The 25,770-nt window shown below is 48.7% G+C and overlaps 1 protein-coding gene across 1 annotated transcript in view; it reads left to right on the top strand.

The window, feature by feature from the left end:
• The window catches only part of ITGB3 (integrin subunit beta 3), a 54,608-nt gene extending 29,277 nt beyond the window's left edge, over positions 1-25,331 (top strand). Inside the window, exons 7-15 of the mRNA XM_053211775.1 lie at positions 2,505-2,600; positions 3,026-3,115; positions 3,819-3,953; positions 5,411-5,840; positions 11,748-11,970; positions 13,134-13,234; positions 15,333-15,452; positions 21,112-21,278; positions 22,613-25,331. Of these exons, the coding sequence (XP_053067750.1) occupies positions 2,505-2,600; positions 3,026-3,115; positions 3,819-3,953; positions 5,411-5,840; positions 11,748-11,970; positions 13,134-13,234; positions 15,333-15,452; positions 21,112-21,278; positions 22,613-22,678 (1,428 nt within the window). The 3' untranslated portion in view covers positions 22,679-25,331. The remainder of the gene's footprint in view (positions 1-2,504; positions 2,601-3,025; positions 3,116-3,818; positions 3,954-5,410; positions 5,841-11,747; positions 11,971-13,133; positions 13,235-15,332; positions 15,453-21,111; positions 21,279-22,612) is intronic.
• The last annotated feature ends 439 nt before the right edge of the window (positions 25,332-25,770 follow it).

Genomic DNA, 25,770 nt, shown 5'->3' on the forward strand with positions numbered 1-25,770 from the left:
TAACCCAGGCAGAGTCTTTGTGTGAATGTGGAAATGGCGGCACTTCCCCTGGGCAGGGTGCAAGGCTTGTTTCAGCCTGTCCTCCCGCTGCCCCCCATACCAACTGGACACCCTCACCCCCGGTACAGCCTGCACAGCCTTTATAAGTGGTCCTGGCTGTGGCGTTGTCGCCACCACCTCCCCTGCCTCCAGCAGCAGAAGCAACAGCAGCGGCAGCAGCATGGCATCCAGAATGGACCCAAAGGACTTTTGCAGGTCCAGCTGGGAAGCGGGCCTTCCTGTCTACTGTGCACAGATTAGCCTCTTCTTGGAATACCGCGCTCACTTGTGATTATTGGAAGAAGACAGAGGAAAAAGAGACAAAGATCATCTGAAGAATGGCGATCTGTTCCTGTGAGGAAAGGTTAAAGGGACAAAAAGGAAGAAGGTGAAAGGATGATGTAGCTGATACAGAAGACGACTTCTTCTAAGTTGTTTTCTATGGCCTTAGTAGGTCAAGTAACAGGAGAGGAGTTAAGTGGCTGTAAGCCAGGAAGAAATGTAAGACCCTCAGAATACTGATACCTGGGCATCTTGGGGGAGGTGTGAACTCTATGTCTCTTAAAGACAGTATAGCCCCTCCTTGTCTAGGTGGCTTAACAGTACACCTGTGTAAAGGCGGGAGTTCCCCGCCCCACCCCCACCCCCTCCCCCAAACTGGATGATCTCATGAGTTCTCTGCAAGGTCTAGGATCCCAGGGACATGTTCGCAGTTCACCAGCATCCCCATTGTGGCTTGGGTTCTTTGGTGTCAGCCATGTCCAAGTGGGCAGGACGGGGCACTGGGTGAGTCAGTAATCATTGACACCTAATGTGTGCAAGGCACCTTACCAGGGGCTGAGGGGGATAAAGGGACTACGTAAGGTCCTACCCTTTTTGGTTTAGTTGAGGAGACGTGCTACCAATAATACAAGATGCATGATTGATTAGTGTGCAGTGGGGTAGCACGCTCAATAAGGGCTTTAGGTATTCAAAGGGGGAAAGCTCATCATGAACTGGGATAGTCAAGGAAGGACTCCCAGAGAAGGTGGGACCTGAGCTGGGTCCTAAGGAAGGAGGAGGGTTACCAGAAAGAAGGCCAGTCCATGGCGGGGAGGGGGGGGGGGGCAGCTCAGTGGTCAGTGGAAGAGGGAGAGAGGTGTATGCCGTGTGGACCAGAAGGCTGAGACCACGTTGGGGAGGATTACGCACGCCAGGCTGAGGTGTTTGTCAGTAGTTGCAAAACAAGAAGAAGCTTCAAAATGGGGCTTGACACATGCTGGATGGAGAGCAGTGGGTAGGGAGACTCGGAGTTCTGCCTTGCAGCTCCCTCCTTCCTTCCCGCTCGTCACCCGCCCCTCTCTCCTCGGAGCCCCAACATTCCCTTGCGATGCCCCTCTCTGCACTTCGCTTTGTGTCGTATGTACCTGGCTTCGGCACTAGACTCTGAGCTCCTTGGCAGCAGAGACTGTAATATGTGTATCATTCAATGTTTGTTAAGCGAATTAGTGGGGGGGAAAAAAATGAGGCCTGACAACTAACTGGTATGAATGCATCAAAGTCCAGTAGGAAGAAAGATGCTTGGTTTCCTTTCTTCCTTTCTTTCTTTCTATGCTTATTGATTTTATTTAAAAAAATTTTTTTTAATGTTTATTTATTTTTGAAGGAGAGAGAGACAGTGTGAGCGGGGGAGGAGCAGAGAGAGAGAGAGACAGAATCGGAAGCAGGCTCCAGGCTCTGAGCTGTCAGCACAGAGCCTGACGCGGGGCTCGAACTCACGGACCGTGAGATCATGACCTGAGCCGAAGTCGGACACTCAACCGACTGAGCCACCCAGGCACCCCTATGCTTATTTATTTTAAATGTTTTATTTATTTTTGAGAGAGAGAGAGAGAGAGCGCGCGCGCGTGCGCATGCATGTGTGGGGTAGGGGCAGAAAGACGGAGACAGAGGATCAGAAGTGGGCTCTGTGCAGACAGCAGCAAGCCTGATGAGGGCCTTGAACTCACAAACCGTGAGATCATGACCCCGTCAACCAATTGAGCCACCTGGGTTCTCTTTAATGTTTATTTATTTATTTTGAGAGAAAGAGAGAGCACACGCAGTGTGCAGGGAGGGGCAGAGAGGGAGGGAGGGAGCGAGAATCCCAAGTAGGCTCCATGCTGTCAGTGCAGAGCCTGATGCAGGGATCAGTCTCATGAACTGTGAGATCATGACCTAAGCCAAAATCAAGAGTCGGACACTCAACCAACTGAGCCAGCCAGGTGCCCTGAGATGCTTGGCTTTGACCAGCCTTTGCCTCTTCATCTGTCCCTGGAGTTCACAACTGGGTTTGTGTTGCCACTTAGTCCATTGCCTCACATTGATCATGGCGTGAAAAGGTTTAAGCACCACCACCGTCTGGGCCACAGCCCAAATCAGCCAAGTTCTAAGGTGTAGAATTCAGGTGAATTCTTAACTGACTTCCACATCCTCCCATTTTACAGGATTATCCCTCTCTGGGGCTGATGACCGAGAAGCTATCCCAGAAAAACATCAATTTGATCTTTGCTGTAACGGAAAATGTAGTCAGTCTCTACCAGGTGACTGTGCCTTCAGGGATTTCGGGAGTGGGGTCTGTATTGGGTGGAGCTGTCTCTGGGAACCCAGGCACACTAGCACGGGCCATGCTTCCCAACCAGGAAAGCCCCTCCTCCAGCCTATTCCCAGGGGCAAATGGTTCCTTTTTATGGTCTCTCTCCTCCAACCTTGAACATCACGGGATGGGTGTGTTGGTGTTTGTGGTGCTGGAGGGGAGTAATTTATTGGGGGAGAGGGGTGTGAGAAGTTCTTTATAATTTTTCTCAGGGCTGCAAAACTGCTAGATTTGTTCCTGGAAGTGACAAGCAAAATATCCCATCCTTCCCTCAATCTTCGTTTCAAGACCCTCATTCTGATTTGGGGAGAGCTTTTGAGATCACCCTCTTCATTTAGTCAGCCTTGCACATCTCTCTGTCTTACCTTCTAGAACTATAGCGAGCTCATCCCAGGGACGACAGTGGGGGTTCTGTCTGCCAATTCCAGCAACGTCCTTCAGCTCATTGTTGATGCTTATGGGGTAAGTGTCTCGCACTGGGGTTGGGTCTGCTAAGAATCCACCTCACTTGGCATTCCCCAGGAGGGAACGCAGACTTTAGAGTCCTGGATGTGAGTTCACTATGCAGCCTTCACTGCCTTCCTCTTATTCTTCTAGAGGCTGGCTGATGGCCAGCACTGGGAGGAATGCAGCCTTCTGAGAGGGAAATGGCTCAGAAAGAAATGCCAGGGAGTGTCAGGAGCAGTGGGTGGAAGAGCTTAGAGAAGGTGGAAAGGAAAGAGAGGTTGGGGATGGTGATGAGGAAGGACAGGGTGAGGGATAGGGCTCCAACAATAGAGAGAAGAGGGAGCTGAGCCAAGGGGAAGATGAGGTTGGTTAAAAATTAGGTAAAAAAAGCTACTATCCAAGGTGACCAGTGCTAGCCCTCCCTTTTTGCATGTCTCTGAGGCTTGCAGGAGGGTGTGGCTGGTTTAGATTTTACCCAGATTCAACTAGACACCAGGGGGGACAGAGAGAGAGAGAGGAGCAGGCCTTGGGCAGGAAATATTGTAAGAAATAGGCTCCTAAGGATGCTCTCCTCTGGCAGCTTCTAAGCAAACCCCAGCACCCAGCACTGCTGCGGTTAGTCCATGGCCACCTGATATTTTACTTGGGGTGGAATTGGTTCCTATCTACTTCCTCTCGGCTCATCTCCTTAACCTTCTTTTGCCCCCTTTCTGCGCAGAAAATCCGCTCTAAAGTAGAGCTGGAAGTGCGGGACCTCCCTGAGGAGCTGTCTCTATCCTTCAACGCCACCTGTCTCAACAACGAGGTCATCCCTGGCCTCAAGTCTTGTGTCGGACTCAAGATTGGAGACACGGTGAGGTGGGCTGGGCTGGGCAGGGGCTGAAGCTTCAGCTCTGACCCTGGCCTGTGCCTCTGAGCGTCTGTGGGCACCCCTTCCGTTCCTCCCCTGCACCTTCTTCCCGAAGGTCATTACAAGTTGGATATAATGGAGCTGCCAACCTTTTCCTCTGAGACTCCTGTTGTCTAAACTTCTCTGCTACACGGAGATTTTTAAAAAAACTTGTGTTTAGCTTACCTCTGTTTGTTTACGCACAGTTGATTGCAAATGAAAATATTTCTTACCTTTGGCCCAGTCTCCAGCCTCCCCTACGGTAATACCTGTCTTTCCTCTACAATGTGAAATGGCAGTCACATCTACAGATAGTTGCTGAGAGCCAACTTTGTGCCAGGCATCATTCGCTGCTGGAGATTCAACAGCAAATGGAACAGGCAAAAATACCAAATACCCACTGTCATAGACTTGCAGAACGCAAATGTTCATTTTGCCCCTCAGGTCCCTCTGTGGCCTCTATGGCTTTCTTTCCTTACTGGTTCTCTTCTGCTTCTGCCGATGGGGAGGGGTTGGTGAAGAGGGAGGGAAGCAGAAAGGGGGATAGCTATATCTCTATCACCGGTATCATCTGTATCTCTATCATCTGTATCTCTGTCATCTCTATATCTAGGTCCATCCATCTGTCCGTACACCTATCTATATTCTAGAACATGTGCACATATCCTGTCTAAGAAATATTGGCCGGAAAGGTGTTTGACTGCACAAGTGATGATGTACTATATGGAAATTAAACAGTAGATCCTGAGCCTTTGGTCACTGTGTGGCATCATGTGGTGCCATATAGTGCTTTGTGTGTCTGGCTGACTGACCTTGTGTATAATCAGTCCAGCTCGCTTCGTTGGCCAGAGAAGAATTTTTATAAGATCACAGGTTCTGTTCTGCTTGAGCTGGCTTATTTCACGGGTGGAATTAAAACACACACACACACACACACACACACACACACACACACATCCAGGGGCACCTGAGTGGCTCAGTTGGTTGAGCATCCAACTTCAGCTCAGGGCATAATCTTGTAGTTCGTGAGTTCGAGCCCCACCTCAGGCCCACTGCTGCCAGTCTGTCAGCGCAGAGCCTGCTTCAGATCCTCTGTCCTTCTCTCTGCCCTTCCCCCACTTGCAGTCTCCCAAAAAATAAATATATATTAAAAAAAAAAAACCAACCTCTCTCCTGACTGTAAATTATGTCTGTGCACCCAACCAGATATAACTGGACAACTGTCCCCAGGCTTTTCTTTTTGCTTTGCAGACCTTGGTCATTTGGAGGCTGAGGAACTCCAGGTTGCTGGGGGATGAGACACCCAGTTTGGATATTCCCCGGGCAGGGCAGGGCGGGGCAGGGCGGGGCTTCTTTCCCTCCAGGGCTGGAGTGATAACAGGGTGCGCCTGTGCTTGAATGCGGTCTTCCTTTCCACCCAGGTGAGCTTCAGCATTGAGGCCAAGGTGCGAGGCTGCCCGCAGGAGAGGGAGAAGTCCTTCACCATCAAGCCTGTAGGCTTCAAAGACAGCCTCACCGTTCAGGTCACCTTCGACTGTGACTGTGCGTGCCAGGCCCATGCTGAGCCTTATAGCCGCCGCTGCAACAATGGCAACGGGACCTTTGAGTGTGGGGTGTGCCGCTGCGGGCCCGGGTGGCTGGGGTCCCAGTGCGAGTGCTCCGAAGAGGACTACCGCCCCTCGCAGCAGGAAGAGTGCAGCCCCCGGGAGGGCCAGCCCGCCTGCAGCCAGCGGGGCGAGTGCCTGTGTGGCCAGTGCGTCTGCCACAGCAGTGACTTTGGCAAGATCACGGGCAAGTACTGCGAGTGTGATGACTTCTCCTGCGTCCGCTATAAGGGGGAGATGTGCTCAGGTGAGTGAAACTGCACACCCTCCCGCCCCTGTACCCGCGCACGCTCGCTCGCACATCCACAGCCTCTGGAAACTTAGGCCGGGGCTTAGGTGGGCACAGGAAGGCCCAGCAGGCAGAGCCGAGTGGATGGTCCTTCCACTCCAACGGCAGAAGACAGGAAGGAGGTTCTCTGTAATTCCGCTCTGCTCCCCGCGTGCTTGCTCCTGGGGTACACAGCGGAAGTGAGCCTCTGCTCTCCTGGAGCATGGGAATGAGCGGGGGAGCTTGAAGGTGAAGACCGTTATTTTCTTTTCTTCCACCTGCCATTCTGCTAATACTTTAAATCACTGGCTCTTGATCATTTCAAGGATGCGGAACAACTCCCTTTTTAGGTTAAAAAAAAAAATCTCTGGCTGCTGGTAATTAGATTTTTAGTAGTTACAGATTCGGAAACTGCATGGTATCAGAATACCTAGTAAAGTTGGTAGTAATTATTTTACATGAATTTGTCTTTTCATGACAAGACTTGGAAAATAGTAAAAAAGCAAGGCAATGGAGCACGTTTAACAGCCAACACACTCGGAACAATGAGTGGAAAATCATAAGCTCTTTTTACATGCTGGCACTATTTTGTTATCGCTATTGGCACTATAACGTTTTGGATTCTAGATCTGTGCTGTCAGATATAGTAGCCCCGTGTGGCTATTTATTTGTAAATTAGTCACATTGAATTATAACTTAAATAAATTTAAGTTAAATGAAAAATGAGGGGCGCTTGGGTGGCTCAGTAGGTTAAAGCTCTGACTGCACTGCCAGGGTGTTGACTGCATAGAGCCTGCTTGGGATTCTCTCTCTCTCTGCCCCTCCCCCATTGGAGGTTTTTTTTTTTTTTCCCTCTCTCTCAAAATGAATGAACTTAAAAAAATTAAAAAAATAAGTGAAAAATGAAAAATTCATTTCCTCTGTTGCTCAGGAGCTCCACGTGGCTCGTGGCTGGCATGGTGGACAGCACAGACATGGGAAAGGATTGCCATTGAGAGGCCCAGCCTGCAAACTGGGGGTTATGATTTTGGCTCCTTCTACCTGCAGGATACTTTTTGTCCTTCTCATTACAAAATTCAGTAAAGTCTTGAGGCCCACTGAAAATCTCAACCTGGTCTTTCCTTGCCCTAAAGACTGCTCCTAGGCTACTTCCCCAGCTAGACCAAGTGGAACTAATGTGAATGTCGTCTGTATGTGCTGACAATACTCGCAGAGGCAACTAGGCAGCCTGAGTAGTTCCTGGGGCACTGGGGATAGGTTTTTGCTGGATTATGGTCTCTGAGGCTTGATTCCTCTTGTGACAGAGAGATCAAAGACATTTGCCAGTTGTTTAGGATTGGTTTATGGGTGTATTGTGTGGTGAATTAACACAGATTATAATTGGCTTCTTTGGTGATCAAATCTATGGCGCAGATTGGCTTCCTTTGCAATGGAGCTTAAAGGAGCCAAACTAATCCAACCAGATGTTCACTTTAACATCTGTCTTTAAGAAAGCTTGATTAGAAAGGGCTGCCAGTGTGGTTCAGATGGTTAACTGACTCTTGATTTCGGCTCAGATCACAATCTCAGAGTTTGTGAGTTTAAGCCCCACGATGGGCTCCTCGCTGACACTGTGGAGCTTGCTTGGGATTCGCTCTCCCTCTCTCTCTGCCCCTCTCCTGCTTGAGCTCGCTCTCTCTCTCAAATAAATAAACTTTAAAATATATATATATATAAAAGAAAGCTTGATTAGAAAGGTAAATCTATGTCATTCTTTAAAAAAAAATTAAAAAGGGGGCACCTGGGTGGCTCAGTTGGTTAAGCATCCTACTTCAGCTCAGGTCATGATCTTGCAGTTTGTGAGTTTCAGCCCTGCGTCGGGCTCTGTGCTGACTGCTCAGAGCCTGGAGCCTACTTCAGATTCTGTGTCTCCCTCTCTCTTTGCTCCTCCTGTGCCCAGGGCTCGGTCTCTGTCTCTCAATAAGAAATGTTAAAAAAACAATTTGATTCTAAAAAAACTTAAAAAAATTTTTTTAATGTTTATGAGAGAGAGAGAGAGAGAGAGAGAGAGAGAGCATGAGTGAGGGAGGGGCACAGAGAGAGAGAGTGGGAGACACAGAATCCGAAGTGGGCTCCAGGTTCTAAGCTGTCAGCACAGAGCCCGACATGGGGCTCGAACTCACAAACCATAAGATCATGACCTGAGCTGAAGTCGGAGGCTTAACTGACTGAGCCACCCAGGTGCCCCATAAATCTATGTCATTCTAAAGCATGCCCAAGTCACATAAAAAAGACTTCTTTTTATTATCTACAACATTGTTTCCTTTATTCATATCAGCAAAATTTGACAGAGATTGGAAAAAAATGGTAGCAGGGGGATTAGGGGAGAAAGAGATCAGGCATGGACCCCCCACAGCAGTTTGAATTAGAGGGTGAGGGAGGAATTTCAGCTCATTTTACTAGTGAATAGTACTTACATCATATTCAGAGTACCAAAAGGAATGGTAAGTTTGATGTGGGAGACCACGGGGAGTAGGCTGGGGCTGAGGGGAAGAGGGTTGTCCTACGTGAGGCCTACAGATAGCCCCTTGGGGGCACCAGGGACAGAGGGAGGGCCACTTCTCCTCCAAGCCTCATGGTTCCTGGTCTGGTATGAGGCTGGGTGGGAGGGACCTCGGGCAGAGTGTGTTTCCTTCAGCTGCTGGCCCCACCGATGCTGCGAAACAAAGCCGTCGGGTTCAGCAGCCTGCTTCCTGTCTCTCACTGGTGCAAGCACAGCTCGTCAGCAATGCGCTCCACCCAGTTCACGAGGGAACCCCAGGCAGCCGCTCAGAGGCCTCCCTCCCCCACTGCCAGCCCGGGTGTTGTGTGCCTATTGGCTGCAGGTCTGGATCCTGTGGTGCCGCCGTCACACTCCCCAGTGACGGATGCTCAGGGACACACACTTATTGAGCACCTGTTCTGTGCCAGGCACTCAGTCCACACGGGTGAACAGGGGGCATGCGTGATTCCCGACCACTCAGTTTGTAGACCAGTTCACCATTGTCTCTTCCCTGGGCTAATGGCCTGGTCTGTTCTTTGCTGCAAGCAGTGGCTCACGTGGGGGGCATGCTATTTCCCCAGCCTCTGGCCTTCCCCCTCCCTGCTGGAGGCATGGTCTTTTGTGGTCATCTGTTATCAGCACCTCGGTCGGAAACATCAGGGAGTGCATCCTTCTCCCCGAGGGACTCTTCCGCCTACCACATCCATGAGCATAGATTGATCAGACACCCCTGAGCCAGGTTCTGTGCTGTAGTGTTGTGGGATAGGGAGGCATGAATAAGACAGTTTTGCCCTTAATTAACTTACCTGAGGATAATTCACAACATGAGGCAGAACGTGCCAGATCTTAGAAGTGAGGTGTCCTTGGGGCGCCCTGGTGGCTCAGTTGGTTAAGCGTCCAACTTCGGCTCAGGTCATGATCTCATGGTTTGTGAGTTTGAGCCCCACATTGGGCTCTGTGTTGACAGCTCAGAGCCTGGAGCCTGCTTCCGATTCTGTGTCTTCCCCTCTCTCTGCCCCTCCACCCACTCTCACTCTGTCTCTCTGTCTCTCAAAAATAAATAAAACATTTAAAAAAAAATTAAAAAAAGAAAAGAAGTGAGTTGTCCCTGGGGAATGTTATAGGCGTCTCCTGGAGAGAGACTCAGTGTGGACAGAGGAGGCCTGGGTGGCTTCATGGAGGAAGTAGGATGTCAGATAAAGGGTCGGCTCATAAGGCAGAGAGGAGTGGGGCTGAGCATCGGCCTGGGGGTCACGCTCTATAGGGAGAGGTCATTCCCTCTGACCTAAAATACTTGCTCCTCCCTTACCCCTCCCCCTCCCTCATCTCCACCCCTCCCCTGCTGCCTTCTTTTCTATTTCCCTCCTCTTTCTTACACTCTCTCTTCATTTCTCACCCTCCTCCTCTGACTTTGCTGTGAACCGAGGCTCAGCCACCCTTTTGCTGGAGGGATGCCAGTCCTGTGACATTACCACACTGTAGCTTCCTTCTGAGGGCTGACCCTGCCAGGGCTGGGGCTCGGCCTGCCGGCTCCGGCCCGCCACTCTACTTCCAGCCTCGCTCCGTGGCTGGCCTGGCAGACCATCTTCTCAAAGGTTACTTTGTTTGGCCTCACAAAGGAAACACTATGGGACAAGGGTTTCTGAGGAGGCGGAGGCCTCCGGGTGCGGCCAGACCTCTGTGGCGTCTGCCTTTCCCCGTTCGGGAGCCACCACTGAAAGCTGCTTATAGTAGACACTGTGGGACCCCTCCAGCTGCTGTTAGGGCTGCTGATAATGGCTCACAGCTGCCCCTTCCTTGGAATTATCTTCAGCTGACAGGAGCCGTCTTGCCCTCAGACCTTGGCCAATGACGGGTGGACAAAGGTTACACAAGACCATTCCCTTTGCCTCCGGGTGGAGCGGGCTCTACTCTCCAGATATTTGGAGCTGGGGCAGCTGACCTTATGTTTACCATCCAGAAAGAAGCAGACATCTCTTTCCAAGGCAGCGAAGGTGTATCTGAGTCTTGAATACCAGTGTATTCAAGTATAATTCAAGTATAATTCAAGTGTATTACTAGAGGATGGTGCTAGGATCACTGGCAGAGAGACTCATTGACCAAGGGCCGCTAGTCAGACCCACTGGGGTCCCTGGGGAGCAGAAGATGCCAGCTAGTGTCTGTTTGAGCCTATGCACCTCGCTCTCCTCCACCATCTTGGGGCCCATCCGCTCACACAGTGACATGATTTTCAGACCTGTTGAGGTTACTTCCCCTTGGCTCCCTGCCTTTCCTCTGATCAACAGTCAGATTTTTATTATTCATCCACTTCTTCCCGATTTGGAATCCTTGAGAATGAGTCACCTTTTCTTCTGAGTTTGGGAGAGCCAAGTTTTCAAGCCTTGTTAAGTGATTAGGGGGATGTAGCACCTGCATTTAACCAACCTACCCCCCCACCCCAATCTCTCTTTCCCATTCCTACATTCATGCAGTAAAGTGAGTAGGTCTTTCCTACTAGGGCTGATGGCTCTCTGCAGTACTGTGATAATACAACACAGGGCACATGCTGGTGAATGTGTGTGTGGTTCCCAGGATTTTTTTTCTTTTTTAATGTTTATTTACTTATTTTGTGTGTGAGAGAGAGAGAGAGGGAGAGAAAGAATCCCAAGCAGGCTCCAGGCTGTCAGCCCAGAGCCTGACGCAGGGCTTGACCTCACTAACCAAACCGTGAGATCATGACCTGAGCTGAAATCAAGAGTCAGATGCTTAACCAACTGAGCCACCAGGCACCCTACCCAGGAACTTAACTAGGACATAAGCTCCATGGTAATAGGGACCTTTCCTCTCTCATTCACTGCCGAATCTCCAGTGCCCAGCGTGAGCTCAATAAATATTTGTTGCATAAATGGATAAAGAAACATTAATTGCATGCCTACTGTATTTCAGACGTTACGCTAATCCCTACCGACAGACAAATTGATATGTCCTCTCTCACTGTGGAGCTCAAAAATCTAGAAAGAGAAACAGATAGGCAAGCAAATGGGCTGGTCATGAGGGTTAAGATAGAGGTATATGTAAGTGCTGAGAGAACACGTAGTAGACAGTTAATTTGCTCTGGGGAGGTCAGAAAAAGTTATGGGGAGGAAGGAACTTTTGAGTTGAGCTTTGAAAGGTAAGTGGGAGTTTGGTAGCGATCACAGGACGAAAGGGCGTCAAGGCAGAGCTAGCAGCATGAGGCTAGAAGGATAGAAGGTGGTGATGCTTCCGTGGGGTGTTAATGAGTGGCCGTGGGAGGAGGGTGGATGAGGGTAAAGCTGGAGAGCAGGCTGAGCCGTGGGTTGGGGCCCCTCACCTGCTGCCCGTCCCCTCGGGCTGTGTGCTTTCAGGTCACGGCCAGTGCAGCTGTGGGGACTGTCTGTGTGACTCCGACTGGACCGGCTTCTACTGCAACTGCACCACGCGCACCGACACCTGCATGTCCAGCAACGGGCTGCTGTGCAGCGGCCGGGGCAAGTGTGAGTGCGGCAACTGCGTGTGCATCCAGCCCGGCTCCTACGGGGACACCTGTGAGAAGTGCCCCACCTGCCCTGACGCCTGTACCTTTAAGAAGTGAGTGAGCAGAGAAGTGAGTTGGAGCCAGTTGGGTGCTAGAAGGAGGGAGGGGGCCCCCCAGGCTAGAATCCCCAACCCTCCAGGTTCTTATTCACCAAAGCTTCAGGAGGAGGCGTCCGCTGCAGCTAAGAGGTTTGCTTTCCTCTTCCCACAGAAAAGTTTGGGCAAAGATGGAGGTAGAGCCAACCATGCAGGGGCCAAAGTAGCACCCGCTGGACTCCAGTTGGAGAAACCCCTCTCCTGGGGTGGCATCCTGAATCCCTGAGTTGGGAGGAAGGCTAAACCAGGGAACTTCTGGGGAACGTTCTCATGTTCCGATCCTGTGGGAGAGTTGGGCTGGAGTTATGAAAGATTCTGTGAAACAGGAGATGTTCGCTAGTACAAATTCCACTCATCTGGGGTCAGGGGAAGCTCCTGCCATTTCTCTTGCCACTTTAAGCAGGGCTGGGTTCATAGGCATGCGACCTGTGCATTTGTACAGAGCCCTGTGCTTAGAAGGGCCCCATGCTTGGTTTACCGCTCTGCCGGCACTGTCTTGTAATGCTTAGGGATTTTTGAACAAGGGACCTGACATCTTCTTTTGTGCTGGGCCCCCAGATTACATGACCGGTTCTGCCTTTAAGGCTCCTGGAAGTGGCACACGCCTCACCTCCTGTCACACTCTCGGATGGGACATGAAGAAGTTTAATGAGGGGACTGGGGCCTTCTGCCTGCCAGGCCCTGCCTCTGGGTGAGGAGGAACTCCCACCCCTGAACTCCAGACCCAACCCTCTGGGTCCCCCAGAATTGTCTTACAGGGGTTTTTGTTTCGGTGTTTGTTTTCCGAGGTGGGGCAGCTTTCTGGTGTGTGGAGGTCAGAGCTGGACTGACACACACATAGGTTTGCTCCTCTCTCGTCTTTTTTGTTTATTTATTTTTGAGAGAGAGAGGGAGACAGAGTGCAACTGGGGGAGGGGTAGAGAGAGGGACACATAGAATCTCAAACAGACTCCAGACTCTGAGCTGTCAGCACAGAGCCTGACACGGGGCTCGAACTCGCGGGGCTCGAACTCGAAGACGGCGAGATCATGACCTGAGCCGAAGTCGGATGCTTAACTGACTGAGCCACCCAGGTGTCCCTCTCCTCCCTTGTCTTAATCTCTGTGTCGTCTCTCTTTTAGGGAGTGTGTGGAGTGTAAGAAATTTGACCGGGGAGACCTACGTAAAGAAAATACCTGCAGCCGTTACTGTCGTGATGAGATTGAGTCTGTGAAGGAGCTCAGTAAGTTCAGAATGTCTTAGAATCGTGCACATATGCGGCTGCTGAAGTTTTCAGTTGATCCCAGAACGTGTCTGTGTCTCATCAGTAAAATTGAAGAGTAATCCCTGCCTCAAAGGCATGTTGTACAGACCTGCTGCACACGAGGCACTTAATAAAGGCCAGCTTCCCTGAGTCCTCTTGTGCCCTCTGCTAATTTGTTCCACAGTCCCTCCCCATTCTGCTGCTTCCTGGAACCCACAGACTCAGCAAGACCCTACAACTTTTAAAGTATGTAGAAATCAACCCTAACTTGACCTCCCGAGGGAAAGGAAGACAATGCATCCCATTTTACGGATGAAGAAACCTAGGCTAGGTGACGTCAGTTTAGGAGGCTAGTAACCATTTACTGAGTTTACTTAACTGAGAGTGTTAAGCAATGCCCAGGCATACTGCTCTGCTGGTTTGGAGGGAAACCTTCACCCTTACGGATTTTAGCTAAAATCATAATGCTGTAGCCTTTTTCGGCTCTCTGGAGCCCTTCCTAGAATAAGACAGATAAAAATACAGTGGTGAGCAAAACTCTTGCCTGCAGTCATTCTAGTTTGAATTTCACCTTGACCGAAAAGGGGATAATCTTTGTCACTGTCAGCACATCTGATGTGGTTATCTGGGTCAGCTAGGCATTGGTTGGTCTCGGGAGATGGCAATCTCTCCTGAGATAGCTGTCTCTCACGAAGGCAGGAAACATGTTTTCAGTGAGAGCCACAGTGAGACACAGCCAGTCAGTCGGCTTCTGGCTGGGGGTGTTACAGAAAAGGGTCAGCTCTCTGGATCCTTTGGCTAATATCAGAAGTGGGGCTGGTGGGGGGTGGTGAGGGGCGTGATTTGGGGGTTGAGTTTGAAGAGACGGCTTTTCCTCCTGAGGAGAATCGGTATGCTGTGATTAGCTCAGGCAGGTGAGACTGCTGAGAGAGATGTGAGATGTTATTATTACCTAGACCAGAGGGGAATCTCAGGTTAGTTGAACGTATTTCTCTTACCCCCTACCCCCGTGCCATGATAATCATAAAGATAAATGCTTGTTTGTATGGAATTGTGTAACTTATAAAAGTTAGGCAAGTCTCTTTTCATACACATGATCTTGTCTTTTTCTCAGCCACCTTGTAGAGTAGAACTGTGGTACTGTTGTTATCTTCATTTTGCAGATGAGCAAACTGAATCTCAGGAAAGCTACATAACTTGCCCGAACAAGTTAAGCTTAGAACTGAATCTGGAAATCCTTACTCTTTCCACTGTACTCTTATACCACTGGTTTTCGGGAGGCTTATTGAGTTCAAGTCTGGTGTGCTCTGAGACTCCTGTTTTAGTTCTGTTCCATCACGTACTTGTGTTGACCTTGGTGCATTTGCTTAACGTCATCGTGTGTCAGTTTTACCTGTCTGGTTGCATCACTATAGGACGTGGTGCAAATGATAGAGGGGCACCTATAGTTTCCCTGTCAGAATAACAGGCTTCAGAATTAGAAGGGTTGAAGCCTACAAAAAAGTGATGGGAGTCAGAGAAGAGAGGCTGGCTCTGGAGAGGAACACTGGATCAGACGCAGAAATGGAAGAAATGTAAGGGCTTTGCCAACAAACTATTGAGAATAGTTGAGCCAGGAGGGAAAGGAAAGAGAGGGAAGGGAACACCCTTCTGTATTAGGTACTGTTCACTTGACGTCATTTAGTTCTCTACCAGTGTTGTGAGGTGGGTTATCCTTTTCCTTTCATAGATGAAGAAAGAGCCAGTGAGGTCAAGTAACTTCCCCAATATTATGCAGCTGACAGGTGGTAGAGCCAGGCTTTGAATCACACTGTGTCATGTGTTCTGTCATGTCCCTTCCAAGGGAAGGAATACGAACCAAAAAGGGTCTAGGAGGGACAAAAGTCAGCAGCGAGGGTCATCTAGAGGCAATTGCCAGGCACAACAGCCATCTCAAATCTAGGCATCTTGCCTAATGTCAGGCATAGGGTTTCCTGTTGCATACTTTCTCAGAAGTCCCATGACTGGGGTTTGGGGATGGCCCTGTCTTCCAGGAATTGCCTTGTTTTTCACTCTCCCATATTTTCCCCTTCCTCAGAGGATACTGGCAAGGATGCAGTGAACTGCACGTACAAGAATGAAGATGACTGTGTTGTCAGATTCCAGTACTATGAAGACTCCAGTGGAAAGTCCATTCTCTATGTGGTAGAGGAGCCAGGTGCGTGAACCACCAGGGCCCCTGACGCTGCACCTACAGGGAGAGGGAGAGCCACGTTAGGCAGCGATTTCCACCCATTACGCCTCTTACACAGAACAGCCAAGTTAAGACTACCTTACAAGTGGTAAGTTAGGGCCTGTCATCTGGGTGTGGGAGATATTTAAATACCAATCTTAGTGAGAAAGTGACTTGCTAATTGAGGAGACAGAAAAAGAAGGTGGGTAAGGAAAGGAAGAAGGTAGATATGGATCCCACCAAGGGACAAAATACATCCTGGCATTTTTTTGAGGTGACAGTATTAAGAAGTGAGGAATTTAAAGTCTGGGACTCTTCAGCATCCCCTCTACTTAAGGTCAGGTGGTTGCCAAGGGCAACCTGTTCGCTGCTTCAGAGGAAGGCCTGATGCTTTGAGGTGTTGACCTTACCAGGGTCACCATGAGACACAGTACTGGGTTTGAGGCACCAGCCCAAGGTGTTCTGAGCACTGAAAAGATAGTGCTTGCTCTCACAGCCTTCTGGAAGCAGGAGGAGCTCATCCGTCATACACAGACCAACCACAGGTTTGTCGCCATCCAGCGTAGTAGATTAGCTCGCTTCCCCTTACCACCCCCGTCTCCTTCCTTTCTCTTACACAACAGACGAAGCTATGAATCACTAGACAATATTTTCGAGTACTTATTGTATATCAGGCGGTAGACTAGGTGCTGGGAATATAACAATAGATAAAGCAGATGTGGCACTCACAGGCCAGGGGGAGAGGGACATGTAAATTGATAGTGATACTGCTGAGGGACAAGGGCTGTGCCAAGGTCGGAGGTAGACAGGAGCTTCTGTGAGTGAAGGAACAATGTCTGAAGGCAGAGACTAAGTCAGTTGGTTGCTTGTCAGTTGATTCCTACAGCTGTAGAAATTTCTTCAAATCCTCCTTCAGACCAGGGTCCAGCAAACACTTTCTGTTCAGGGCCAGGGGTTAAATATTTTAGGCTTTGGCGGCACCTGGGTGGCTCAGTTGGTTAGGTGTCTGACTCTTGATTTCGGCTCAGGTCATGATCTCACGGTTCATCGGTTTGAGCCCCACATTGTGCTCCGCACTGACAGTGTGGAGCCTGCTTGGGATTCTCTCTCTCTCTCTCTCTCTCTCTCTCTCTCTCTCTCTGCCCCTCACCCACTCGTGCTTTCAATCTCTCTCAAAATAAATATTTTAGGCTTTGTGGGCCTTGTGGTCTCTGCCATGACTACTCTGCCATTGTAACAGGAAGGCAGCCATAGTCTATATTTAATGCACAAGCCTAAGTATATTTAGAAAGACAGGTGGCAAGCCACATTTGGCTCCCAGACAATAGCTTGCTGGCCCCTGCTTTACGAAAGTGGGTCTCAAACTTTTCTATGTTCCCCTTGTTAAAAAATCGAGAGTCCTGAGCCCCATGCTGCTTCCATGAGCCTCTATGTTCTTTTTATTTGATTTTTTATTACATTTTTAAATGTTTATTCATTTTTTGAGAGAAAGATGGAGCACGAGTCGAGAGAAAGAAGGGAGGGGCAGAGGGAGAGGGAGACACAGAATCCGAAGCAGGCTCCAGGCTCTGAGCCCAACGCAGGGCTCGAACCCATGAACTGTGAGATCATGACCTGAGCCAAAGTCAGAAGCTTAACCGACTGAGCCACCCAGGTGTCCCCAGCCTCTGTGTTCTTGAACAGTGCTCCTGGCAGTTGTGAGACGCCCCAATATTTGAGTGCCTCTGCTTTGGACACATCACTTCCCCTAGTGAGCCTTCTCAGACCTCCTCCATCATCCTTTCTTCTGATTCGGTTGGGTGCTCCTGTTTGAGTCCCAGAGCAGCTGTGTTTCCCTTAGATGGGCCTTCATCCCACCATTAACTTGCTTCTTTAATCACCCATCTCCCTCGGTAGATCACATGCTCCACGAACACACGAACCATCTGTCTTATCTATCGTTGTGTCTCCATACTTGGCTCAGTCATCTACAGAGAAGATACTTAGTAAACGGGTTTTGAATGAGTTACTAGGACTGATTATTCGAGTTGACGGGCAGGCTTGCATACATGTTGATACCTGCTCGGAGAACTTTGGCTGCTTGGAGAAGGAAACGGGTGACAGTGGAAAGAAGCTCTACTACATCCGGGTCAGCCAGGGTGTTGCTGGCTGCATGGGTACCGGAGAGCATGGCACCCCCTACCGTGGTATTGTTCACCTGCCTTTCCCAGGGCTCTCACCCTTCAGAAGGGAGAAGGAAGGTAAAGGAAAGGGTATGACCTTAGTTTGATTTAGCGACTCAAGGGAAAGCTGACATGGGAAGGGGAGAGGGCAGAGTCTGGGTATGTACCTGTGGGGGAGCACATGTGGATTATTTGGCCATGACCCCTCACACTTTCCCGCCCACCTGTGTTAACGCGTTTCATGGATTTTTCCACACTGGCCCTATTTGCACCTTTGTGCTTTCTCATTTCTGAAGGGCAGTACGTTCTTGCTTTGGGGTTTAACGTTACTTCATCTCTGCTATAACAATCCTTGCAGGTGCTTCTGCTGTAACACCAAAATCTTTTGGCTTGATATTCTTAGACTGGAATCCACTACCTGGAATTATGAGGCAGAAAGATGGTGATAACCTGAGCTGGTACAAATAACCCCCCAGGGTGGGAGGTGGAGAAGCTTTTCTGATGTAGATCCCATCCTCCACATGAGGAGATGGGCCCCAGACCCATATTCCCTATCTTGTTGCCCTGGAATTCTGAATTTGACCTCTCTTCTCACCTACCGCCCCCGACTATTTTCAGGGGTTCTGGCTTTGTGCAGAATGTGTCATCTGAGGTCCCAGAGCATAGGAGGGGATTATTCTCATTCTCTTCCCCAACTCATGCCTTTGCGGATGGTCTCCCTGAAGGGCTGGGCCACTGCAAGGCAGTAGAGACAGCACTGCCAAAGGGCTTGGCCTTGACTGGGTGGTGTTCAGCCTACTATGTGGAGTGGGCTCGGCTGAGCTGGGTCCTTATCACTCCCAGATAGAGTTGCCTCGTCGAATACAATATGTCCCATTCAACATTTAGTACCTACTTAGGCTGAAAAATTATTGTTTATCTGAAATTCAAGTTTAACTGGATTTCCCGTGCTTTTGCCAAACCTGCTAGCCCTGCCCAGTCTTTCCTGACCTTGGGTCGCCACGATGGGTCCTCATCACTGTGGCTGAGAGATCTCTCTAGAGACCAGCTGATCGTGTCATCTTCTTCCAGGAATCCTGCCATCTACTCCTTTCAGGACAAATGCTTCATAGACGTTTTTGCCTGAAGACCTCTTGACATTCTACCTGTCCCGCCCATACTGACATGCAGAATTGAAGAGATTTCACTCTGAGGTTTGAGGGTCAGCCCTCTCTTCCCAAGAATTCATGATTGTTGTTCCCGGAAGAGCTGGTGCCCTTCACTCCTGGGAACTCAGACACTGGAACCTCACAGCCTCTCTCCACATGCTCCTTTAATTATAGACAGGTTATGATTTGGTAGCTTGGGAAATAGCCAGCTTGGGTCTGCATCGGTGGTTGTTTTTGGGTCATGTGTGGTGAGCATAGGGTGTATGTTTAGAGAAGAAGGTGGGAGACAGTGTGGAAAGTGGGCATGACCACCTCTCCAGACCCATCAATACCTGTATATCCAAACACCTAATTACATAACACCTGAGAAGTTACTGGAGTGAGGTCACCCATCAGACACCTGTGGTTTATGGGAAGCAGAGCTCTGCAGGGCACAGTCCGCTTGGTCTTCAGAGGGGTGATGCACCTCTGTCTGTGTTGGTTGTTGACTAGGGTTGAACAGGAAGTCGGCTTTCAATAGGGTTAGGATTAAAGATGACGAAATATTTTGGGAAGGAACCCAAAATATTGTCTGGGTTGGCAGGCTTCCTGGTCTCTAAGTGTGCTAACAAGGTCATTAGGTTCCCAGCCCTCAGAGATGTACATATCCAAACCAGAGAAACAAATACAAATGCCTAAGGAGCTAGGTAAATAAATTAGTGAAAACAGTCAGGTGTAACAAGAACACGAGTAATAACAGTAGCTGATAGTTATTGAGCACTGAGTCTGTGCTAGGCAGAGTTCTGAGTTCTTTAAATATATTTAACTTATTTATTTTTACAGGTTTCTTTTTTTAAAAATATTTATTTTGTGGGAGAGAGAGAGAGAGTGTGCACGAGTTGGGGAGAGGGGCAGAGAGAGAGAGGGAGAGAGAATCCCAAGCAGGCTTCATGATCAACATGGAGCCCGATGCCTGGGTGGCTCAGCTGGTTAGGCGTCCTACTTCAGCTCAGCTCACGAGCTTGCAGTTCGTGGGTTCAAGCCCCTATAGGGCTCTGTGCTGACAGCTCAGAGCCTGGATCCTGCTTCAGATTCTGTGTCTCCCTCTCTCTCTGCTCCTCCCCCACTCATGCGCACTCAATCTCTCTCTCTAAAAAATAAATAATCATTAAAAAAATAAATAAGTTGGGGTGCCTGGGTGGCGCAGTGGGTGTTCGACTTCAGCTCAGGTCATGATCTCACAGTTCGTGAGATCGAGCCCTGTGTTGGGCTCTGTGCTGACAGCTCAGAGTCTGGAGCCTGCTTCGGATTCTGTGTCTCCCTGTCTCTCTGCCCCTCCCCCATACATGCTCTGTCTCTGTTTCTCTCAAAAATAAATAAACGTTAAAAACAATTTTTAAAAGTATATATTTAACTATTCTTCATAAGTTTTGGAATTCAGTGCTATTACTTTCTCCATTTTAAACATGGAGAGATAGGAAACAGACACCCAGAAAGGTTAAATAGTTTATCAAAGGTCACATAGCAAAGTAAGTTGTCAGCCAGGATTCGAACCCTGGCGGTCTAGCTCCAGAGCCCACAGTAGCACAGCCTCCATGACAAGTTACATGTTGCCTCTGTTTAGTGGAGAAAAGAGGGTGGTGACAAGTCTGGCAAACTAGAAAATATGTCCCATCTAAAGAGGACAGCAGCTACTCACATCTAACCAGGGCTGCCCTGTGGGTGCAGTGTTTCCAGACCTTTTCATTTATGTTTAAAAAATTTTTTTTTCTTTTACTTTTATTTATTTTTGAGAAACAGAGTGAGACAAAGCATGAGCAGGGGAGGGGCAGAGAGAGAAGGAGACACAGAATCTGAAGCAGGCTCCAGGCTCTGAGCAAGCAGTCAGCACAGAGCCTGATGCGGGGCTTGAACCCACGAACTGTGAGATCATGACCTGAGCCAAAGTCGGACGCTCAACTGACTGAGCCACCCAGGCGCCTCTATTTATTCATGTTTTTAAAGGGAAGAAGAAGAATCTGAAGTTTTAGGGGGATAATCTCCTGATTATTCAATGCTGCCAACAAGATAAAAATTTAATCAAGCTTTTGTTTTAAATCCAGTAGAGTTAACATAAAATCAACTTTTTAATAAACACTTGAGTAGGTTAGATTCTACCGGGGGTGACCTGCTTATGACCTCTAATTTAAACTACTTAGGACAGATTATTGCTGTCTTAAATATTGGTGCTCCCCCCCCCCTTTAAAAATTTTGATTTATTTTGTAAGCCCTGTTTCCCTCAGAGAGATTTCTAGTAATTTCTTACTTGGTCAAGTTGCCTTTACAACGTCCCTGCTCTGTGCTCTCTCCTGACAGAGTGTCCCAAGGGTCCTGACATCCTGGTGGTCCTACTCTCAGTGATGGGGGCCATTTTGCTCATCGGCCTTGCTACTCTGCTCATCTGGAAGCTCCTCATCACCATCCATGACCGGAAGGAGTTTGCTAAATTTGAGGAAGAGCGAGCCAGAGCAAAATGGGACACAGTAAGAGTCGGGGCTGGGCATTTTCTTAAGTCATTGGTTTGAGAGCCTCAACTGGAAATAGTAGGTACTTAGGGGAGCCAGATTCAGCCAGCACCATAATTTCCCAGTTAGTTTCTGTTGTGGAAATTGGGAGATGGTCCTGTTGTCTTTATTCCTGAAAACGACCTGAGTCTCTCCCTGCCACACAGTGACCATAGGTCCCATCGGTGAGAATTGACTGAGTACAGGTAGGGCCCAGCTCTGCTCTGGACACTGACATAATCAAAAGGAAACATATTCTCTAATTGAGGAAGACAGGACAAATGATGCGGGCGGGGGGGGGGGAACGTTATTATTGCCAGTTTGTAGATAAGAAAACTGAGCACAGAGAGGTTCAACGCCTTGCCCAATTGTGGAGGGAATCAAGTTATGATAGAAATTACTCTTTGAGCCAGGCTCTTAAAACATATCCTCTCTGCAGTTTATTCTGATTGCATTCAATCAAGCATCTGTTGAGAACTTTCTATATACTTAATTTTGCTCTGTTCTCCTTTGGCTCATCTTCCACATTCTGACTTTTTTTTCTGGACCTTCCAAAATGGCTGTTTGACTCCACGAATGTCTAGCGGGAGGCTGAAAGTTTGTTCTCATTTGATGGTCACCTCAGGCCTTGGTACTCAAGGGTCCCAAGAAACTTGAGATGTTTCTGTTTGTACAGTGTAGAAATCTGGAATCTCAGCGGCACATGAGAATGTGTTGTATTTCTTGAAATGGGACTCCTAGAGACGGCCAGATCTTATGGGATTTATCACTTTTTGTTAGAAAATAATTTGGGCAACCCATTGAGGGTCTTATTTTTTCCTGCTAACATGACAGTGGGTAGTGCTTGGAAGGATGAGATGAGAACAAATTAAAATTATTTTGAGTGAAAGCTATCCTCTCTGTTTCAGCTACCACCTGCTACATTTCTTGTCTCTGCCCGCATCCCCCAGCATAGTCACAACAAAAGAAAAAAAAATTGGAGAAGGGCAAAAGAGAGAGTTCAGGAGAGAAGCAGGAAATAGATACTGGCTACAAGTGGTACTGAGGTGTTTGGGGATCACCAAAAAGTAATGGGTTGAATTCAACCCCTTCGAAAAAGCAGCACAATGGCATTCCACTTTCTCTCTCCTCTTATTTCCTACCCACTCCCATCTCAGGAGCGAATATGGGGTTACAATGAGCATTGAGCGATTCATGGATGGTGTAGCCCGGAGAAAGGTGTCTTGGGTAAACTCTTCAGGCGAAATGTAATCGTTGAGGGCAGGGAAGAATTGAGGAATTCACTGTAAGACACATTTCTGTTCTCTCCGCAGGCCAACAACCCACTGTATAAAGAGGCCACATCCACCTTCACCAACATCACCTACCGGGGCACTTAATGACAAGCAGTCATCCTCAGTTCACTGTCAGGCTGTCCCAGAATTGTGGACACATCTGCTGTCATGTTTACAGGGAACGAAATCTGTGGGGCAGGATAGGGGGCTGGGAGTGGGGTGGGTTACAAGAATGTCAGTATGTGGAGGTGTGGGTCTCTGTGCGTGTGTACGCATGAGTGTGCTGCATGTGGGGGAGTGTGTAATTTAAAACTTGAGGTGTGTCCAGACACGTGGAGCTCCTCAGCCTTTGTCCGCAGAATGCCTCCTTCAGGGATCCTTCCTGCTTAACCTTAGGGTGACCCACGTAGATGAGCAGGTACTGTTCATTACCTCAGTGAGAAGCCAGCTTTCCTTTTCTGGCCATTTCTCCCGAAGAGAAGGGCAGGGCTGAGCCTCTCATTCCAGAGGAAGGGGCCTTGACTCTGCCTTGAGTTTACGGTTCTTGGGTCCGACGCTCAGCAGCTCTGATAGCAAATGCTGGGCTCTGCAGCCTTGTTGTGTCATCTGGACTTTGATCTCCTTTGCCTTCCCTCAGGCTGAAGGAGAAATCAGAAGCAAGCGGAGCCATCGGAGTTGCCTATGTCTTTCGCTATCCCCTCAATCCAGTATGGTTCTCTCACAAGGGGAGCCCTTGCCAGCAATTCTGTTGGGAGTGAGGATGGGAAGGCCACTCAGGGGTCATGCATGGCCTGGATGAATGTGCCAGAGTCCCCCAGTTCATAATCATCACCCTTCAGATTTGTCTCCTTGGCACCCCACCCTAGAAGTTCGATTGGAGGACGCGTGTTACCCTTAGACCAGCATCACCTCTTTACCTTCTACGTCCACACTCTCACTGCTGTAGACACTTGCTACGTACTGGGAATTTCTTTCATGACCGGACGCTTTTCCTCCCAGGGAGAGTGCTGTGATGAGAGCCAGAGATCTGGCCCCGCCCTTCAGGCCCTCTGCCCCTTGTCCAAGGCACCCCCCCGCCCCTACACCCAATCTGGTGCTTCTGTGTGCTACATCCATCCATGGGGCTGATTGCACTTATCTACCTCTCGGCTGTCTTGTGAAGGAATCATTCCCATGGGTCTCTGAGTCTGCTGGGCATATGTGCCACATTTAGAAGGATGGGCCAGTTGGATCAGCGTGTGTGGCCTCTTCTCCTATGGGCTGGGCAACCTCATTTTAACTCAGTCTTTAATCTGAGAGGCCACAAGTGCAGTTTTATTTTATTTTTCTCATTGGGTCACCTGAAACCATGATGAGGCTTGCTTAATCTAAAGGAACATGTCCAGAAACACATTTGCATTATATTTTGTAGTTTTATTTGAGGAGGAAGGAGCATATTTAAAAACAACAACAACAACCCCACACAGACTTGGGATGGATACAGACCCTCCCACTTGGCATCATTCATAGGGAGTTGCTGCCCATTTGCTGGATCTGTAGGGGCTCTCTCATCCTGGGAGCCTGTGGGGATGGCCCCCCGGGCATGCTGGGCCATTTCTGAGCAGGAGGGGTACAAGTGGTTCTTTTCTCCGAGCAGTTGCTTCCTTGGTGTTCACATTGGTCTAAACATTAACCACCACCCTCACCCCCCATTCATCAAGGAAAAGGAAAGAGCTATAGACCGTGGTCTGATGATCAGAAAATGTAAGTCCTGGCCTCATTGTTGCAGCTGAGGAAGCTTTACCCTTAATTAAGGCAAGCCTCTCTTCCTTCCCCTCGGGGCTCAGTTTTCTAGTTTGAAAAATGATAGTTTGGACCAGCCAGTCTGGAAGGTGTCTTTCAATATCGATAATCTGAGATGCTGGGACTTACTGTGGCATCAGACATTCAGTCAAGATTCCGTGAGATGTTGATACTACTTTTTTTGTTGTTAAGTTGGGAGATCTGAGAGACCGGCTTTTGCAAGAGCGGATGTCATTCCACGTCACCTTTCTCAATGAAAAAGCCTCCTTCTGGCCTCTCTTAGAGCCCCTTCTCCGATGTTTGTTAGCAGTCACATTTCCTAATGTAGCACTCAAGCTCCACTTAGTTTATTATTCCTTAGCTCACTTTGCACACGTTTGCATCCACATATAAGGGAGAGGAATCCATTAAGAAGTAGCTGAAATGTGTATTCTGTATTCGTGTGTTAACACTGAGAATAAGCCTTGGAATTAGGAGTAGGGCAAATGACTGAGCCTTGTCTCACCCATGGATTACTTTTACTGAAAGGGATGGTAGTACAGTAGAGGGGTAAATGGGGGAGGAGAGGGTCGATAATGAATCCAAGAAGTTTAGAACCTAACTATACCCTCTGGCTACTGAGACAAGAGTCCATTAAAGCAGTAGTTGGACCTTTTCTTTAGATAAGATGGTTTATATGAAGACACTATATCAAAGGAGGAAGAACATATATTTAAAGGATGAAAAAATCAGTAGGGCTCTTCTCTGAGCTTCTGGAAGGAGACTCCTAGGCTTTAAAAAGGCGCCGGGTGGTCCAGTTAGGTGTTTGACTTTGGCTGAGGTCATGAACTCGCATTTCGTGAGTTCCAGCCCCACATCAGTCTCTGTGCTGACAGCTCAGAGCCTGGAGCCTGCTTCGGATTCTGTGTCTCCCTCTCTCTCTGTTCCTCCTCGGTTCACGCTCTCTCAAAAATAAATGAAGATTAAAAAAAAAAAATGACCAATGCTCTTTGTATGCGGGGAGAACCTGTAGCTGTGTTCGCGAGACAGCAAATGGCAGTCAGTTCGGGCATCACGTAGGGTGAACATCTAAATAGTGTTTTGGTATCAGCACAGCCCAAAGAAGTTATTTATTTGTGCTCAGCTCATCTGGAGAGAATTTATGTTCAGTCTCAGGGTGTGTGGATAGTAATGGGAAGCTTGGGATGCTCCTGACAAGTTGTCACATAACGAATCCCTTCTTTCTCTCTCAGATATTCCTAGACCATCCATGATTTCAAGATCCTTCTCTTTGTTAGGTATTCCTGGTGGAAATGACTTAAGTGCCTTCCTGACTTCCTAACCACCCCCTCTGTTTGAATTGTGCAACCGTACATTAAATGTGCTTTCCAAAAAGAATTGACCTAAGGCTGCCCAGTTCTTCCTGTGTTGTTATT

The sequence above is a fragment of the Acinonyx jubatus genome, chromosome E1 (genome assembly GCF_027475565.1).
Source record: "Acinonyx jubatus isolate Ajub_Pintada_27869175 chromosome E1, VMU_Ajub_asm_v1.0, whole genome shotgun sequence".
NCBI classification, from domain to species: Eukaryota; Metazoa; Chordata; class Mammalia; order Carnivora; family Felidae; genus Acinonyx; species Acinonyx jubatus.